This window comes from Barbus barbus, assembly GCF_936440315.1.
Source record: "Barbus barbus genome assembly, chromosome: 43".
NCBI lineage: Eukaryota > Metazoa > Chordata > Actinopteri > Cypriniformes > Cyprinidae > Barbus > Barbus barbus.
This window is the reverse complement of record NC_136721.1, coordinates 2632893-2651793: the sequence shown is the minus strand read 5'-3', so window position 1 is coordinate 2651793 and position 18901 is coordinate 2632893. Positions and strand designations below refer to the sequence as shown.

General features: G+C 35.5%; 1 protein-coding gene across 1 annotated transcript in view; it reads left to right on the top strand.

Annotated features, from left to right (window-relative positions):
• Positions 1-18901, top strand: part of camk2a (calcium/calmodulin-dependent protein kinase II alpha) — a gene marked incomplete at its 5' end in the record, with an annotated part of 47592 nt that overhangs the window by 20176 nt on the left and 8515 nt on the right. Inside the window, 9 exons of the mRNA XM_079405686.1 lie at positions 1743-1808; positions 2190-2262; positions 5078-5180; positions 8768-8851; positions 11377-11471; positions 11564-11686; positions 12129-12212; positions 12848-12890; positions 17030-17070. Of these exons, the coding sequence (XP_079261812.1) occupies positions 1743-1808; positions 2190-2262; positions 5078-5180; positions 8768-8851; positions 11377-11471; positions 11564-11686; positions 12129-12212; positions 12848-12890; positions 17030-17070 (712 nt within the window). The remainder of the gene's footprint in view (positions 1-1742; positions 1809-2189; positions 2263-5077; positions 5181-8767; positions 8852-11376; positions 11472-11563; positions 11687-12128; positions 12213-12847; positions 12891-17029; positions 17071-18901) is intronic.

Here is an 18901-nt window from a genome sequence, read left to right as displayed (position 1 = left end):
ATACTATAGATATCTTTCTTCATATTGAAATAATTACAGTACCAACTGTATGACACCTTCATAAAACCACTGTCTTCTTAAAATTGCTTGAGGTTGAAAAGTATAATAGTGTTTCTTCAACTTCAAGCATTTCAGTCTCTGGACAGATTTTAGCTTGTGATGAGAATTTATTTTAATGCGTCCTTGTTACAGTTTAATTACACATAAGTACTGAGTACAAGTAGTTAGATACTGTAGTTTAGAGTCTTGGAATAACATAATTTAATGTTAATTATGCTATAGTAAATGCATGAAATATATGTAACAAGGAAACAGTAAAATAAAGTTTTAATCACAATCACATTAAAACTGCTTTGGAAATGTTTTACCACATTGGCTTGACAAAGCCAATATTCTGATTTTGTATTTATTATGCATTATGCTACTTCTTCTTCTGACACTAAAACTCAGCATAGACATTCAGGTTGTTTTGACCCAGTATCTTGTCTCACTCATTTGAATTATGGTTTTCCTAAAACATTCAAAACTCCTCAAAAATCCATATAGACTTACATTATAGCAACCACAAAGATCCTAGTAACTGCTAGGATCCCTTATTTCCCAGCCTAAATATTTGGAATGTTACTGGGGTCAAGGCGTCATTGAACCCTATTTACTTTCATTGTATGGATAAAAATACACTGAGACATTAATGCATTAACAAATGTAATGATTTTAGTGAAAATGCCACCTATTAGACAAAAGTAGCAATAATTATTGCATGTAATTTGGGATCAGTAATATTTAATATTTGTAATGTTTTTTTTTTTAAGACGTCTCTTATTCTCATTAAGGCTGCAATATTTGATCAAAAATACAGAAAAACAGTAATATCGTGAAATATTATTACAATTTAAAATAACGTTTTTCTATTTGAATATACTTTAAAATATAATTTACTTCTGTGATGCAAAGCAGAATTTTCATCAGTCATTACTCCAGTCAAATCTTTCCTAACAATATTTCTTCTTTACAATCACTTTTTATCAATCTTTTCAAAAATTTCTTTCTAAAAACTTAAAACTTAAAAAAAAATTGAAACAGCTGTGTATATCATTAGAAAATATTTCTATTTTGAATAAATGCTTAACTTTATTTTTTTAAAAAGTGTCAGGTTCCAAAAAATATTAAGCAGCACAACTGTTTCCAACATTGATAATAAATCAGCATATTAGATTGGTTTCTGAAAGATCATGTGACACTGAAGACTGGAGAAATGATGCTGAAATTTCAGCTTTGCATCAAACGAATAAATTAAATTTTAAAGTATATTAAAATAGAAAACCCTTATTTTAAATTGTAATAATATTTCACAATATTACTGTTTTTTCTGTATATTTTATCAAAGAAATGCAGCCTTTATTCTTAAAAAAAACATTAAAATTATATATTGTATGTAAAAATGAATTATATGCTATCTCATTTTATCTACTGGTGTGCTTGACCCCATAATTGTTATAGTATATGATTTTTTATTTCTGTACTGTCAGTTGTTTCTCTTCCTCAGAGAAAACACCCCTGGTATACACTGCTGGAAATTGTTAGAAGACAAATTAAGTCAACTATTCAAAAGGGAAAAAGTGGGAAGTTCACAAAGCCAGAAGTTCCTACATTTGAAGAAACACCCATAAAACAACTGTCTGAAGTCAAATCATACTTTAACTGCCATTACTTGCTCATTCTTGCTCATTTGTGTTATTCAGAGTAACGGGTGGTGAGCTGTTTGAAGACATTGTTGCCAGGGAATATTACAGCGAAGCAGATGCCAGGTGGGTGGGCTATCAGCACAACACAAATGGACTGTGTGTATAAAATCATTACACAAATAATGGACAATATGCAAATACATAAAAGCACACTAACTCAAATAGTCAAAAGTTAAGTCTCCTTTCCTTGACAAGAGCCAGCCAAAACGGCCATTTTCATTTTAATCAGACTGCATAGCATTCATTTAGTGATGCAGAATATAGCTTTTTTATTATTATTTTACAGCAAGCTAAATAAATAAAATTGACTGTACAACTGACATATCAATATATATATATATATCACATAGTCATGTTTTGAAATCCTGTGTGGCCAGTATATTCCAATGTACTGTATTTGAGTAAAACCCTTTTCTCTCCCCCCCTCTCTCTCTCTCTCTGAAGCCATTGCATCCAGCAGATTTTGGAGGCAGTACTTCATTGCCATCAGATGGGCGTTGTGCACAGAGACTTAAAGGTATTTCATTATAATTCGTGTTAAACCTCTGTCATTAGCTCTCTCATCTCTTTGTGGCCCCCAGACAGAACACTTGCTTCAAAACAATCTCAAACTTTCAATTATAATTACACCACAAACTTATCATAAAAAATATATTATGCAATGCTGCAACATCCAGTATTTAAAATGCACCCAACTTGCCCTAGTGAGGAGTACACTAGGCTCTAGGTTATTTTGTTTAACTAATAGATTGTTTCTTTAAAACCTTCTCTGCCTTAAAAATTTACCCTATTTCACATATATTGTGTGAGCAGCACATTTTAATTTTGGTGTCCATATTAACTGGTTACTACATTCACACTGGTAGTGAGAGCCACAGGCAGAGTTATGACGTAGTCTCACTCCGTGTGTGTGTGTGTGTGTGTGTGTAAGCCGAATTCCGGAAATATTGGGACGTTTTTTTTAAATTTGAATAAAATTAAAACTAAAAGACTTTCAAATCGCATGAGCCAGTATTTTATTTACAATAGAACATAGATAACATAGCAAATGTTTAAACTGAGTAATTTTACACTTTTATCCACTAAATGAGCTCATTTCAAATTTGATGCCTGCTACAGGTCTCAAAAAATTGGTACGGGGGCAACAAAGGGCTGAAAAAGCAAGACATTTTGAAAAGATTCAGCTGGGAGAACATCTAGCAACTAATTAAGTTAATTGACATCAGATCTGTAACATAAAAGGGATGTCTTAGAGAGGCAGAGTCTTTCAGAAGTAAATATGGGTGGAGGCTCTCCAATCTGTGAAAGAATGCGTAAAAAGATTGTGGAATACTTTAAAAACACCGTTCCTCAACGTCAATATGATTGTAGTACTAATACATTTTATTATAACCCTGAATCAAATCAGTCTCTGAACAGTTTGAATTGACATTCAAAAAATAAACAAATTCGCAAAAGCTTGCAAAAAAAAAACTGGATTCTGGGTTGCTCATACAGTATGTAAATCACTTATATGTCATTGTGAGGATTGTGGACTGTTTTGTGTGTGTTTTGCTCCCCATGTGTTCCCTGTGACCCAGTTCCTCCCTCATGTTGATTGTTAATTTGATTCCAGGTGTGTCTCGTCTTCCTCCCTGATTATCCTGTGTTTATAAGCCCCAGTCCTTTCAGTTAGTGTTGGTCGGTTCTTGAATGTCTTCCCTGTGCTCTATGTTTCCCCGTTGGACTATTAAAGACTCTAGATTTGCTAAATTCCTCATCTCCTCGTTCCTTGCTCCGTGCGCCTGGTAAAGTGTGACAGTTATCTAGTCAAATTAACCTTTATTTATAAAATGCTTTCAAAAACACAAGAGGTTATCTGTAGTTAGTCTAAAAAAGGTCAGCACAGGTGGCTTTGTGGTATTTGTTAAAAGCCTCACAGAAACATTTTGCCCATGCTGCTCAAGTACAGAGTAGTTCAGATAGGATTACATGAAAGTATGGGTAATTTTCTCCAAATCGTTAAAATGGAGGACAGATTTCAGTGTTGAGACATTTGGAAGTGGAAAAAATTTACCCGAATAAAAAAATGACACCCATACTTTTAACATTGGAGTACTTATTGCCACTGCAGAGACTCAAAACAGTAACATCAGTGTTACCACATCCATTCTGACCAAAAAGAATGAAAGAAGTTTAGCTGGAAAAAAGTTATTAGCCAACCAACATTTAGCATCAGCCAAAAGGTCATGAAGGGATTTAAAAAAAATAAATAAATAAATGATCACCATGCTTAAATTTTTTTTTAATTGCCTCAAATGAGAGCATATATAAAGAGAATAAAACAGGTCCTAAAACCGAGCCTTGGGGCACCCCACATCTGATGTGGACAGGTGAACACCCACACGGAAATAACCTATATAAACATATATGTTTTAATATAGGTTTTTAATATATGTGACATATATAAAATTGGCCGTTTTCCCATAATATATAGGTACATATATGCATGTATATATATGTGTGCATATATGCACCTATATGTTTACCTATATATTAGTAAAATTATTAAAATCCATAGCTGCTAGACAACATAAATAAAAGCCCAAAATGTTGAAATTTACATCTACATGTACATATAGGGCTTATATGTGGATATAAAGAAGCAATACAGGAGACCTATATGGCCTTTATATGCACATATATGCACCTCAATTTTGCCTATATGTGGCATATATAGGCATATATGCAGCATATATGTTATCATATATCTGCATATATACTGCATATAGGTTTCATATATGCGCATATATCCTCATATAGGTTATTTCCATGTGGGCAGGGTAAACACTTAGGAACAATCTCTGAATGCCAATGCACTGCCTGAGATGTACAATTAAGATAACACAATTAATAGTATCGAAAAAGAGGTATCTAATAATATTTAATAACATTGAGGCAACCTAATTTACAGAATTAATCCCAAGAGAATATAAAGGCATGGCACTACCATACTTCTAATTGAACCAGTCCAGTTTGTATAAGTTTAGATAATGTTTTAAAGATGTTTGCACTTGATTATACAAACTTGTACGCTGGTTCTAATTTTAAGCATTTGATGTGAAAGTGCTAACATTTTCCACACAAGTAATGGGTGTTTCTATTTATGTGAGGTGTACAAATAATTTCAAAATGTACATACCAATTGACTTTTGAGCAAATCAATTTAGAGAAATACCACTCCAATATTTGTATGTTCAAATAAGTTGGAGGAAAAAACAACTACATATTCATTAGAACTTTATCCATTAATCTTTTTTCCCTTTTTGTCCCGTTTGTTTCCATGTTTCTAGCCTGAGAACCTGCTTCTGGCTTCCAAATCCAAAGGTGCAGCTGTGAAGTTAGCAGACTTTGGCCTTGCCATTGAGGTTGAAGGGGAGCAACAGGCTTGGTTTGGTAATGACCCATTTATTATACCACCAAACAGCATTAATATATAATTGAACAAAACATAGATTAACACTCCAAAGATGTATTTATATAATAGTAACGCTCACACTTAAGTTTGGGGACCAGTTCTTACTATTAACTATGGCTTTTGCCTCAATAGACTCCTAATTTGCTGCTTATTAATAGTTGTTAAGTTAGATATAGGGTATGATTAAGGGATCTAAAATATGCTCATGAAGAATAAGGCATTAATATGTGCTTTATAAGTACTAATAATCAGCCAATATGCTAGTAATATGCGTGCCAATATGAAAGTAGTTAATAATGAGAACTGGTTCCTAAAGTGTTACCTTATTAAGTATATGAAATGCAGTGCCATTCTATTCAATTTTAAATGATTGTTAATATTTGCACCTGTTTTGGTTCTGATTTTAATCTTTATGCATTTTACACACGCACGTGCACACGTCTGGTCAGCTATCCTTGTAGGGACTCTCTATAGGCGTAATGGTTTTTATACTGTTCAAACCATATTTTCTATTGCCCTACACCTAAACCTACCACTTCCAGGAAACTTTCTGCATTTTTACTTTCTCAAGCAAACTCATTCTGTATGATTTATAAACTTTTGTACTCATGGGGACCTCAATTTAGGTCCCCACCGTGACACGAGTACCCATGTGTCTGTGTGTATTCAGGTTTAAGTCCCCACCAGGATATATAAACCTGTAGACAAACCCATATGAATTTATGTTCTCTTTCATATGAGTCACTTCAGTGCTGCGTCATTAGATGGCGGTATGTGAGTTTAAGCTCTGCCCCTCTGGATGTATGTTTTGATGTGCATATCTTTGGGCCTTTCCGCCATGCTGTTCAGATTTCAGTGGGTTTTAACACGCCTCACACTCTTTCACACATAATGGAGACAAAACATCCCACATGTAATATATGCTTAATTGACTTCACCTTCATTTCATTGCATGAAATGAAGTGAAATGAAGAAATGATTCACATGCATTTTGGGGGAAGTCGTGGCCTAATGGTTAGAGAGTCGGGACTCGTAATCCAAAGGTTGCGGGTTCGAGTCTCAGGCCGGCAGGGATTGTAGGTGGGGGGAGTGAATGTCCAGCGCTCTCTCCACCCTCAATACCACGACTGAGGTGCCCTTTAGCAAGGCACCGAACCCCCAACTGCTCCCTGGGCTCCGCAGCATAAATGTCTGCCCACTGCTCCGGGTGTGTGTTCACGGTGTGTGTGTTCACTGCTGTGTGTGTGCACGTTGGATGGGTTAAATGCAGAGCACGAATTCCGAGTATGGGTCACCATACTTGGCAGTATGTCACTTCACTTCACTTCATGTTCTGAATCAGATCTACAGAACTACCTACGTAGTCTTCATTTGATACTTTTTACGGTTACTCAAGTAATTACTATCATCATTACTTTTTCTTCTACTTGAGTAATTATTTCTAATAAGTACTTGTACTTTCATTTGAGTCCAGTATTTGGTTACTCTACCCACGTCTGTGCACAACAAGACCCCTAATTTTATGTGGCTCAGAAACATTTGCCTGAAAGTGAGGCATTACATTACATAATTCAGGGACAGTGCACTTTTTTTTATCAAAGGGAGGTGTCCTTGTTGATAGGCTGAGTTGCCTGTGTGAAAGTTGTTTGTGTATGTTACTTGGCTGGGAAGATTGCGTATATGCAATATATAAGCAATTCTCAATTATTTAAATAAAATGACAGTCTTTGATGTTGTCTGATTATACCCTCACTGCTGGCCACTTTATTAGGTACACCTTGTTATTATTGGGTTGGACACTCTTTTGCCTTCAGAAATAGCATACAGTAGATTCAACATGGTTCTGGAAACATTCCTCAGAGATTTTGCTCCATATTGACATATTGACATCACGCAGTTGCTGCAGATTTGTCGGTTGCTCATTCATGATGTGAATCTCCTGTTCCACCACATCCCAGAGGTGTTCTATTGGATTGAGATCTGGTGGCTCTGGAGGCCATTGAATTTACTAAGCTCACTGTCAAGTTTGAGATGATTTGAGCTTTGTGACATGGCACGTTATCCTGCTGGAAGTAGCTATTACAAGATGGGTATGTTGAGGTCATAAAGGGATGGACATGGTCAGCAGCAATACTCAGGCAGGCTATGGCATTTAAACAATGCTCATTTGGTACGAAGGGGCCCAAAGTGTGCCAAGAAAATATCCCTCACACCATTACACCAGCAACAGCAGCCTGAACCGTTGATACAAGGCAGGATGGATCCATGCTTTTATGTTGTTTATGATCAATTCTGACCCATCTGAATGTTGCTGCAGAAATCAAGACTCATTAGACCGGGCAATCTTTTTCCAATCTTCTATTGTGCGGTTTTGGTGAGCCCATGTGAACTGTAGCCTCAGTTTCCTGTTCTTAGCTGACAGGAGTGGCACCCAGTGTGTTCTTCTGCTGCTGAAGCCCATATGCCTCGAGGTTTGACTTGTTCTACGTTCAGAGATGCTCTTCTTTATACCTCGGTTGTAACGAGTGTTTTTTTTTTTTTTTTTTGAGTTGCTGTTGTCTTTCTATCAGTTCAAACCAGTATGGCCATTCTCCTCTGACCTCTAGCATCAACAAGGCATTTTCGTCTACAGAACTGCCGCGCACTGGATATTTTCTCTTTTTCGGACCATTCTCTGTAGATCCTAGAGATGGTTTATGCGTAAAAATCCCAGTAGATCAGCAGTTTCTGAAATACTCAGACCAGCCCGTCTGGCACCAACAATCATGCCACGTTCAAAGTCACTTAAATGAACTTTCTTCCTCATTCTGATGTTCGGTTTGAACTTCAGCAGATTGTTTTTCCGTGTCTACGCCTAAATGCATTGAGTTGCTTCCATATGATTGGCTGATTAGATATTTGCATTAATAAGCTGTTGAACAGATGAACCTAATAAAGTGCTCAGATATATCACACTCATGATATTGCTGTGTCTAATTCAACTAATTCAAAACCTTACACTATTTTAATTTTAATCTAATTTTGAATGTAAAGTGTGTGAGATTTGTTTGATTAATGACATTAACTGTCATTCATTTATTTTGCTAGTTTATGAAAGTAAAATCTTTTACAGGAGTAATAATATGTATTGTATGCAGCTAGTGTTATGCTGCAGTGCTCAGTATTTTAAATAATGTTATTTTGTAATGATTTTTAGAACATTATTTTCAATCATTTGAATTCTTAGGAATCTTAATTCTTATTTATACAATCCCCTGTTTCATTCTAATTGGCATGTTCTTTAATTTATTCTGAGTAGGTTTAGAGTTGACAAAACCAAACAAATACAGTCTGGTTTAACTCGGGTTCTGCAGTTTCAGAATTTATATACAGATTCACAAGTTTTAAATATCAATTCTAGAACTTACTGTATTTTATTTCTTATTATAGTGTTTCTGTGAATTCTGTTATTTAAGTGCAAATGTAGTTATCACATTTTATTTGTCTTTTTTCACATTTAGCTCATTTTCAATTTCATAAATATAGACTCAAATAAAAGTTATGATTTTTTTTTTCATCACATCAGGGTTTGCTGGCACTCCTGGTTACTTGTCCCCAGAAGTCTTACGGAAGGACCCCTATGGAAAAGCTGTAGACCTGTGGGCATGTGGTAAGTTTTTTCATATTTTTGCATCAAACACTGATATATGTTAATGTCATATGTGTTTTAAGGTAGAATTACATCACAAATGTACTCGTCAAGAAGCTCCACTCATTCATTTTGTGTAGCAACAGTATTGAGTGACATTTAAGAGAAAAGTATTTTCCCAATTTCCCAATGACGACAGTTTGAGGAGGTCCTTTTCTGTTCTGGGATGACAAAAGCCTTGTGCACAAAGTGAGATCCATTAAGAAATGGTTTACTGAGTCTGGTGTGGAAAACATTTTGCCATCATCAAGCCAAGCCACATCAACCCAACATCAGTGCCTTGATGCTCTTGTGTCTAAATGGGAGCAAATCTCTGCAGTCATATACTGTATATACAGTATTTAGAAGAGCAGAATGGAAGCTGTTAGGAAGGACCAGCACTCTATTAATGCACATGTTAAATGCAGGGTTGCCAGATCCCAGAATAAAATCCAGTCCAAAGCTAACTCAAAACTCACCCAAAAGGAATAAAAACTTGCCCAGTTTTTTTCCTCTTTGTCCAATCATTGTTTGCAGCTGTGGAATTCCACTAAAGGGCTGTGAAATAAATGTTTTTATTTGTTTTATTCTATGTTCTGTATTTCAAAGATCAATACATTTGAATAAAATGATCTATTTTTTATATATACACTGAAAACAAAATTATAAACACAACACTTTTGTCTTTGCCCTTATTTTTCATGAGCTGAACTCAAAGATCTAAGACTTTTTCTATATACACAAAAGGTCTATTTCGCTCAAATATTGTTCACAAATCTGTCTAAATCTGTGTTAGTGAGCACTTCTCCTTTGCCGAGATAATCCATGCACCTCACAGGTGTGGCATATCAAGATGCTGATTAGACAGCATAATTATTGCACAGGTGTGACTTAGGCTGGCCACAATAAATGGCCACTCTAAAATGTGCAGTTTTACTGTACTGGGGGGATCCGGGGGGTCCGAAAACCAGTCAGTATCTGGTGTGACCACCATTTGCCTCATGCAGTGCAACACATCTCCTTCGCATAGAGCTGATCAGGTTGTCCACTCCTCTTCAATGGCTGTACGAAGTTGCTGGATATTGGCAGGAACTGGAACACGCTGTCGTATACGCCGATCCAGAGCATCCCAAACATGCTCAATGGGTGACATGTCCGTGAAAGAACTGGGATATTTTCAGCTTTCAGGAATTGTGTACAGATCCTTGCAACATGGGGCCGTGCATTATCATGCTGCAACATGAAGTGATTGCACAACAATGGGCCTCAGGATCTCGTATCTCTGTGCATTCAAAATGCCATCAATAAAATTCACCTGTGTTCGTTGTCCATAACATACGCCTGCCCATACCATAACCCCACCGCCACCATGGGCCACTCGATCCACAACGTTGACATCAGCAAACCGCTCACCCACACGAATCCCTACATGCTGTCTGCCATCTGCCCTGTACAGTGAAAACCGGGATTCATCCGTGAAGAGAACACCTCTCCAAAGTGCCAGACGCCATCGAATGTGAGCATTTGCCCACTCAAGTCGGTTACGATGACAAACTGCAGTCAGATCGAGAACCCGATGAGGAAGACAAGCATGCAGATGAGCTTCCCTGACACGGTTTCTGACAGTTTGTGCAGAAATTCTTTGGTTATGCAAACAGATTGTTGCAACAGCTGTCCAGGAGGCTGGTCTCAGACAATCTTGGAGGTGAAGATTCTGGATGTGGAGGTCCTGGGCTGGTGTGGGTACACGTGGTCTACGGTTGTGAGGCCGGTTGGATGTACTGCCAAATTCTCTGAAACTCCTTTAGAGACGGCTTATGGTAGAGAAATGAACATTCAATTCACGGGCAACAGCTCTGGTGGACATTCCTGCAGTCAGCTTGCCAATTGCACGCTCCCTCAAAACTTGCGACATCTGTGGCATTTTGCTGTGTGGTAAAACTGCACATTTTAGAGTGGCCTTTTATTGTGGCCAGCCGAAGGTACACCTGTGCAATAATCATGCTGTCTAATCAGAATCTTAATATGCCACACCTGTGAGGTGGATGGATTATCTCAGCAAAGGAGAAGTGCTCACTAACACAGATTTGTGAACAATATTTGAGAGAAATAGGCCTTTTGTGTACATAGAAAAAGTCTTAGATCTTTGAGTTCAGCTCCTGAAAAATGGGGGTAAAAACAAAAGTGTTGCGTTTATTATTTTGTTCAGTGTATATGTTTACAGATAAATGTTTGAGCAGCCATGGTACATTGTAAAAGTAGCACAAAAACACCTCCTATAGCTCTGTAATCTTTCCCGCGAATGCATTTTCAAAATACCCCTGTTGTACAGAAAAACCACAACTGCACATTTGAGACATAGTCAAATAAATAAATGCATAAAAAAGTTATAACACTCCTTGGTCTTTCCTTAGCTTGCACAATGGCACCGGTATTGCACAGATCAAAGTTGTTAATTTGTTAACAGAGTATTGTGAAATCATCTCTCCTCACTTAATTTCCTTTAGGTGTGATTCTCTACATCCTGCTGGTTGGATACCCACCCTTTTGGGATGAAGACCAGCATAGACTCTATCAGCAAATTAAAGCTGGCGCCTATGATGTCAGTTTATGCATCCTTCATATAATATTGATGATAATGCCAGTGCTAATGGATGTATGATTCACACTTGGATCACTTTGTTACACCCACAGTTTCCTTCACCTGAGTGGGACACAGTCACCCCTGAGGCGAAAGATCTTATTAATAAGATGCTGACCATTAACCCATCTAAACGCATCACTGCTGCGGAGGCACTCAAGCACCCATGGATCTCAGTGAGTTCACAACTGAAATGTCCTTCCATCAGTACTTTACAACATATATACGTGTTTTATCTTAGGGCCTAGTTAATATATTCACATATTATTGTTTTGGATCACTTACATGTATATTTGAATTCAGTTAATTTAGTCAGCAAATGAATGAACCCTAATATAGTTATTGTTATAATTATCTTTATAGTTACTGTAGATGATTACATTGTATTAACGGGTCTTTACTGTACACATTAATTTGCTCTGCTCATGTTTCATAAACACTATACTTGAGTAAATATTTATCAGACATGTTTTTAGCATTTTGACAGCCAGGAAGATCTAAAGGGAATATTTATTAGATGATTAATTCTATATTATTTTATTATATAGAGACTACACGTTCTGGAAATGTCTGCAGCACTAAAGTTCTCCAAATAACCTCTCGTTTCACTTCTTTTAGCATCGCTCCACTGTTGCATCTTGCATGCACAGACAGGAGACTGTTGAATGCTTGAAGAAGTTCAACGCTAGAAGAAAGCTCAAGGTAAGTTTGTATAAGGTTGTGAGAAGCTCTTCTGTGAGGTGCATTTAAAATTCTGGGCTGGGAACTGAATAGTTGCAAACCCCACAAGAGTTATTCCATGAATAATAATAATAATAATCATGCCCCGAGTGACACACTTCACTTTTTATAAATTATGGGTAAAAAATCAGGCTATTTGGAGTTCTTAACAAGCAAAGTTGTACACCGTTCTAAACTAGCAAACGAGTTGTAGAATTGCAATCTGAATTTGAATGTCATTCATTTTTAATTAGAAAAGACAAACTTTGAATGTTGGTTTGACAAATGTTTGTTTGAAAAATATTAAAAAAAGGGAAAATAAAGTTTAATTAAGGATAGAAATGTAATTTAAAGAAATTTGTATTTATATATCATAACATTCACCGTATTTATTAGAAAAAATAAAAATGTTATGTACCGAGGTGGAAGAACAGGTCATTTTCCTGAATGAATTACCAGTGTTAAATATTTTTTAATTGGTTTACATTCAATTCAAATTCCAACTAATGAACTAAAAGGGAGCCAGTTCTGAATTTCTGAATTCTGAATTTTGTATAACAATACACCTTTATTACTAAGAAATATTTGCAAAAAGATCCTCTGTTTTGTTTTTTAAGGGTGCTATTCTCACTACAATGCTGGTCACCAGAAACTTCTCAGGTAACTCTAATAATCTATCTAATCTAATTTTACAGTATGTACAGTATCTTACAGAGTACAGTATGTCTTGATCAGGAACCACAGATTATTTTACACTGGAATAGTTTGGATTCATGGTGCATTGAAGGTTTGTACAGAGGCTTGATGATTCTGTTTGACACCTTCTAGTGAAATATGGTTGATTCTTATGAGTCTGGGGTTTGCAAGCATTTGGAAATTTGATCAAATAAATTCGAAGTATTAGCATGTCCATCCAAACCATGTCATCCTGCCAAATTTATCTTAAGAAGGGTTGGGCAAAATAATGTAAATAAATACACATTATGGAAGGGATTAATATCATAGGCTATAATTGAAAATAAACAATTTGATTATCTTTTATATAGTATATCAGTGTAGTTTATGTTGTGAATTCACTCAGCTGTGTTTAGTCAGAATTTGTCTGAACAAATCACAGAAGCCTGTGTAGCAGGAGTGTCTGTAACCTTAACAGCCCAGTTATTTGGTGTTTTAAGAATCTTTATGATTATGGCTGCAGACAAAAAGTATGGCAGGACTTCATCAGCGAAGAACAATAGTGGGCGAAAACTGAAGTGAATGATCATCAAACACTAAGACAGATCATGTCCAAACAACACAGAACTACTGCAGCAAAGTGACAGCAAACCTTATTATTTACTGTGAAGACCACAACAACTGTCCACACAGTTTCACAAACCCAGCCTCCATGAAAGAGCTGCAGTTGTGAAATATTTAATAACAGAAACCAAGGCTAATGCCATGATTATAGTCATGAGTCATGATTATAAAACCTGGACTGCTGGAACACCAAGATGAACTTCAGCATCTGGCCAGGCCAGACAAATCAGCTCACTTGATTATTACATATTCATATATAGAAGAGTGAGAAGCTGATTCCCTTCTCCAACATCTCTGAAGAAACTGGCAGATTTTCTGATAGATGACATTCATTCGAGAAAGTTGTGAATGTATTCTAGCGAGGTCGGAAGCTGTATTATGGTAGATGGTGGTAAAAGAAATATTGCCTATTTCCTAGGTGCTCACATTATTTTGTGCAACCCCTGTACTTAACATAAAGACGGATAAATGAATGAGAAACCAAGATGCAAAGTCCCAAGTTCTCAATATAGAGGTGATACAGGTGACCTCTGGTGGTGAGATGACGGTACAACTGTTATAACTCATAACATATCCTAGATGGAGCTATAATGCATGCAAGTTTTATTATATAAGCACCTTATTGTGTAAACTCTGGTTCCGCTATAGAGAGATCAGTCTAACTCAATGTTAATTTGGTCCATTGACAGTTCAGAGCTACCCCATGCTTATAATGAACAGAACAGAATCTAGCGTTGCTGTTGATGCTTGTTATTATTTCTGTCTTTATAGTTATAGCTCTTGGTGTAAATATTTGACAGGTTTGTACTTCACTTGGTTGTGTCAGGATTTAAAGACACAACATGGGACACAACTTTGCCACTGGCCAAGCTTTAAAATCCCAGCATGTATAATTCTCTCGCCATTCATAACGCAAATATGATATATGGCCCTAACCAAGGACAGTTTGCATTTGCAGGATGAAGATGATGAAGTTGTTCTTTAAGTTACGGTGGCCGAGAGAGCTCAACGCGCTGCAACTTCAGAAAACACATGCAAATAGAAAAAGCACCAGCAAATCAAGAAAACATCTTCATCAGTTTGACAGCAGGTGCTGCAAATGCTCACAACGCAAACAAATAAAGAAATGCGTTTGCAGTGCATGTGTTGTCAAATTTATGAAGTGGTTTTCTTAATTTGCAGCCAAACTATTTGCAGCGCGTTGAGCTCTCTCAGCCACCGTATTAGGTAAATTTTTTGTTTTTCAGGTGTAAGTGTGCAGTTACATTACACTGTAAAAACAAAAAAAAATTGGGCAAACTTAAAAGTTTAAGGCAACCAGCTTCAGCAGATTTTTGAGTTTTCTCAACTTCTTGTTTTAAGTCTATGCTACAAAAAGTTGAGAAATTTCCCGCTGAAGCTGGTTGCCTTAAATTGGCTCAACTTTTTTTTTTTTTTACAGTGTAGTAAAGCTTTGATGAAATTCCTTCCATTGGCTCTATATTGGTAAATGCAGCAAATTTGAAAGTTCAAAGTGTGTACAAAATACAAAAACTTGACCCTTCTGATTGAGATTTTGCCCATGTAATTTTGCCATTACAAAGGTAAATCTAGCCATACCTTAAATGAAGAGTTCACACAAAAATGAAAATTTACTGTTAATTTAGTTGACCTTAAGATAAAGGTGACTTTTTTTCAGTAAAACGGTAAAGATAGCTGAAACGGTGCTCCTTGGCAATTCATAAAATATTGGCTACTGCCACGCTGAGAGTCAAAAAAGCATATCAGGCAACACAAAATTAATACCAGTGGCTCCTGATGATATATTGAGATCTTATGAAGCGAAACAATCAGTCTGTGCAAGAAACTGAACATTATTTACAACATAATCACATGTAATCCAGAGCCTCAGGCAAACGGTCCAGAGTGATGTCTAGTCTGTGAATTCTTTTCACTGCAAAAAAGGCTTATCTTACTTAGTATTTTTGTCTTGTTTCTAGTCAAAATATCTAAAAATTCTTAAATCAATATACTTTCAGATAAGCAAAATGACATAAGATATTTCTTGTTTCCAGGGGGAAAAAACAAAATTAAGTGCATTTTATTTGAAACAAGTCAAATTATCTGCCAGTGGGGTAAGTAAAATATTCTTGTTTTAAGAATATTTTACTTACCCCACAAAAATACACTGAAAAAATTATACAAATTTTTTAAGGTAAGTGGTTGCATTCAGTTTATTTTAGCTACATTTAAATAAAAAAATTTGTTGAAAGTTTGTCAACTAAATTAGTTTATTTGCATGTACCTAAAATAAATTGATTGCAACCACTTACCTTAAAAAAAAATTGTAAATTCAATTAATCCTTTTTTTTTCAGTGTAAGCCATTTTTTGCAGGTTTGAGATTTATGTTAAAAGTTGACTTGATTAGTTTATTCTCTTAATATGCATTAGACATGTAAAACATACAGATTTCATATCAATCCTGGGTGCTTTTATAATATAATTGTCTATATTATGTGAACGTTACTGCATGATTACAAAAATGGACGAGTCAACAGAGAAACGAATCTGTATTCCCTGTTTGCCAGAGTCTCTTGATTACAGCCAATAATGTTGTAAATAATGTTCAGTTTCCTTTAAAGGCCAATCGTTTCACTTTATAAGGCCACACTGTTGAAATGAAGTTGCATTTGCTAGATATACAATCATATTTTATTTAATTTTTTATGTAGGCACCATGCATGTCCGTGAAAATGTTTTTAAATAGTAGGAGATCATGGACTTGTGTTCCTCGTGTGGCCGAGGGTCTGTAAAAGTTCAGCCATGTCTGATCCAAAATAGATTGCTCCACCTGTTCAAGTATAGCAGCCGTAGCCATTCTATCACTCCCAAACACTCTTGATCATTCATCACATCCTGTCTATTTTTACCCAGAGTGGTCATTCTCCACTAACTGCTTTAAGATAATGTCCAGCGGAAACATACCGGCTTGAGTCAGCAGTGCACTTTTAGGTTTTAGTCACTCTCTCTGTCCATTATTACGTGAACATTTAAATTGCGATACAGGTTTTTAATAAAAATAAAGAAATGTAAGGAAATATAGTTGGTGTTTTTTTATTGCAAAATGCATTATTGCATTTTTTATTCTTTTATTGCATAATTCTATCTTCTATTTTTGGACTAATTCTTGTGTGTTTTTTGTTATTCTTATATGCTTTTCCTGTTAAATCTACATGTATTCATACTTTTTAATCAAGATATTTTTTTAACATTTGATATGTGCTCAGTGTTCCTGATTGTTTGTTTAGAGCAGCTTTTAAAAGTGAAGCCTTCCTGGAGTGTGGGAGTATGTGATTATGCATGCTGGAAACTCCCAGCACCTATTTTAGAGAGTCAACAGATCCTCCAGAGCCAAACTCCAGCTGAGAGCCGAGCAGTGCTATGCCCCTCACTATGCTTTTCTGGGCTTTTGTACCCTTTCTTATAGCAATTTCGCTCTATTTCTTTGTCTCTCATTCAGGAGGAAAGAGTGGGATCAGCAAGAAGACAGATGGTGTGAAGGTAGGGTGGAAATCAGATATTCACTGTTTAGATAATTGATACGGATGATTTTAATTGATACTCTTTGGATTTAAGTTTATAATTTGCACACTACAAACTTTAACTTGTATATTATGTTATATATGATATTTAGGGCTGTCAAGCAATTACATTTTTAAATCTAATTAATTAATTGCAAATTCATTTCACATCAATTTTCACTGAGAATTTACTCTCAAAGATAGTCATTATTGTTTTAGACAAGTAAAGCATTGAATAGACATTACAAAAAGTAGCTTTAAAAATAAATATTTTGATTCAGCATTGCATAGATAATGATAATTTAATTTAATTATTATTATCATACTCTGATTAAACTTAAATGACTTAAACTACCAGTAGGTGGTGGTAAGTCACAATCTTTAATAAGTGAGTCATTCATTCAGCCAATTAGTGCAAAAAGTTGACTCATTCAGAAAAGAAGCAAATTATGTCTTTTCTGCTGTGAATGTCAATTCTACTGTGACTTCTTTTGGAATTATTTTTGTTGGCAAAATTGAGCAAAATATTATAAAACTGCATAGCAGCTTTCATGTTTGTCAACAACTGCATTTACTAACAACTGTTACTGCTGCGCTCTTGTAATGCTGACCAAAGGACGTCAGGAAAAAAATGGATGCTGCATTAATTGTGTTTAAATATTGTCATCTGAAAAAATTAATTACACGATTAATGCTTTTTGGCAGCCTTAATTATATTATATGTGACCCTGGAGCACAAAACCAGTCTTTAGTCACTGGGGTATATTTGTAGCAATAGCAAAAAATACATTGCATGGGTCAAAATTATAGATTTTTCTTGTATGCCAAAAATCATTAGGATATTAAATAAAGATCACGTTCCATGAAGATATTTTGTAAATTTCTTACCATAAATATATCAAAACTTCATTTTTAATTAGTAATATGCATTGCTAAGAGCTTCATTTGAACAGCTTTAAAGGTGATTTTCTCAATATTTAGATTTTTTTGCACCCTCAGATTCCAGATTTTCAAATAGTTGTATCTCAGCTAAATATTGTCCATAATCCATACATCAATGGAAAGTTTATTTATTCATCTTCCAGATTATGTATAATTCTCAATTTCGAAAAATTTACACTTAAGACTGGTGGTCTAGGGTCACATATGATATGATATTTTATTATATTATAGACAACAGTTCACTCCACTTTTTGTGTATCTGTGAGTGAGTCTTTGAATCATTCAAACAACCGATTCTTTGAAAACACAAGAACAAAACACCACGGCTCATTTTGGAATAGAATATTACTCGTACAATATCTGCCATATCATAAGCAAGTCCTGTCCTCACTGGGCCTGTCTGTTGTCTCACAGCACCATGCATCCACTTTGGACCTCCTCTCATTCTGTTGTGAAAGTAAACTGGCATATTCAACGATTTCTGCCCTAAACTGCGATTGTGGCAGCTCTTAATCTTATCTGCTGATACTGATTTCTCTTGCTACTCAGTGCTTAAGGACTCACATCGATCAGCCAGTCAGTGGAACTACAATAAACAACACAACAGTTTCAAATATTATATAATTTAGTATGTCCTTTATAGGGTCAGTGGATATCTGAACCTCTGTGGATAGAGCCAGTCTTTGATTAAATATTGGAATATTATGTACTTTACAATATATGTTGAAATGTTACGTCTGTAAGATATCATTTTTATAAATAAATCTTTAAATATTACTAGAAATAAAACTAAAACTTTACTTTTGTAAAAAAACATTGGAGGCACAAATATGCTTGTTAATGGTTTAATAAACCTAGTATTTTTTTCT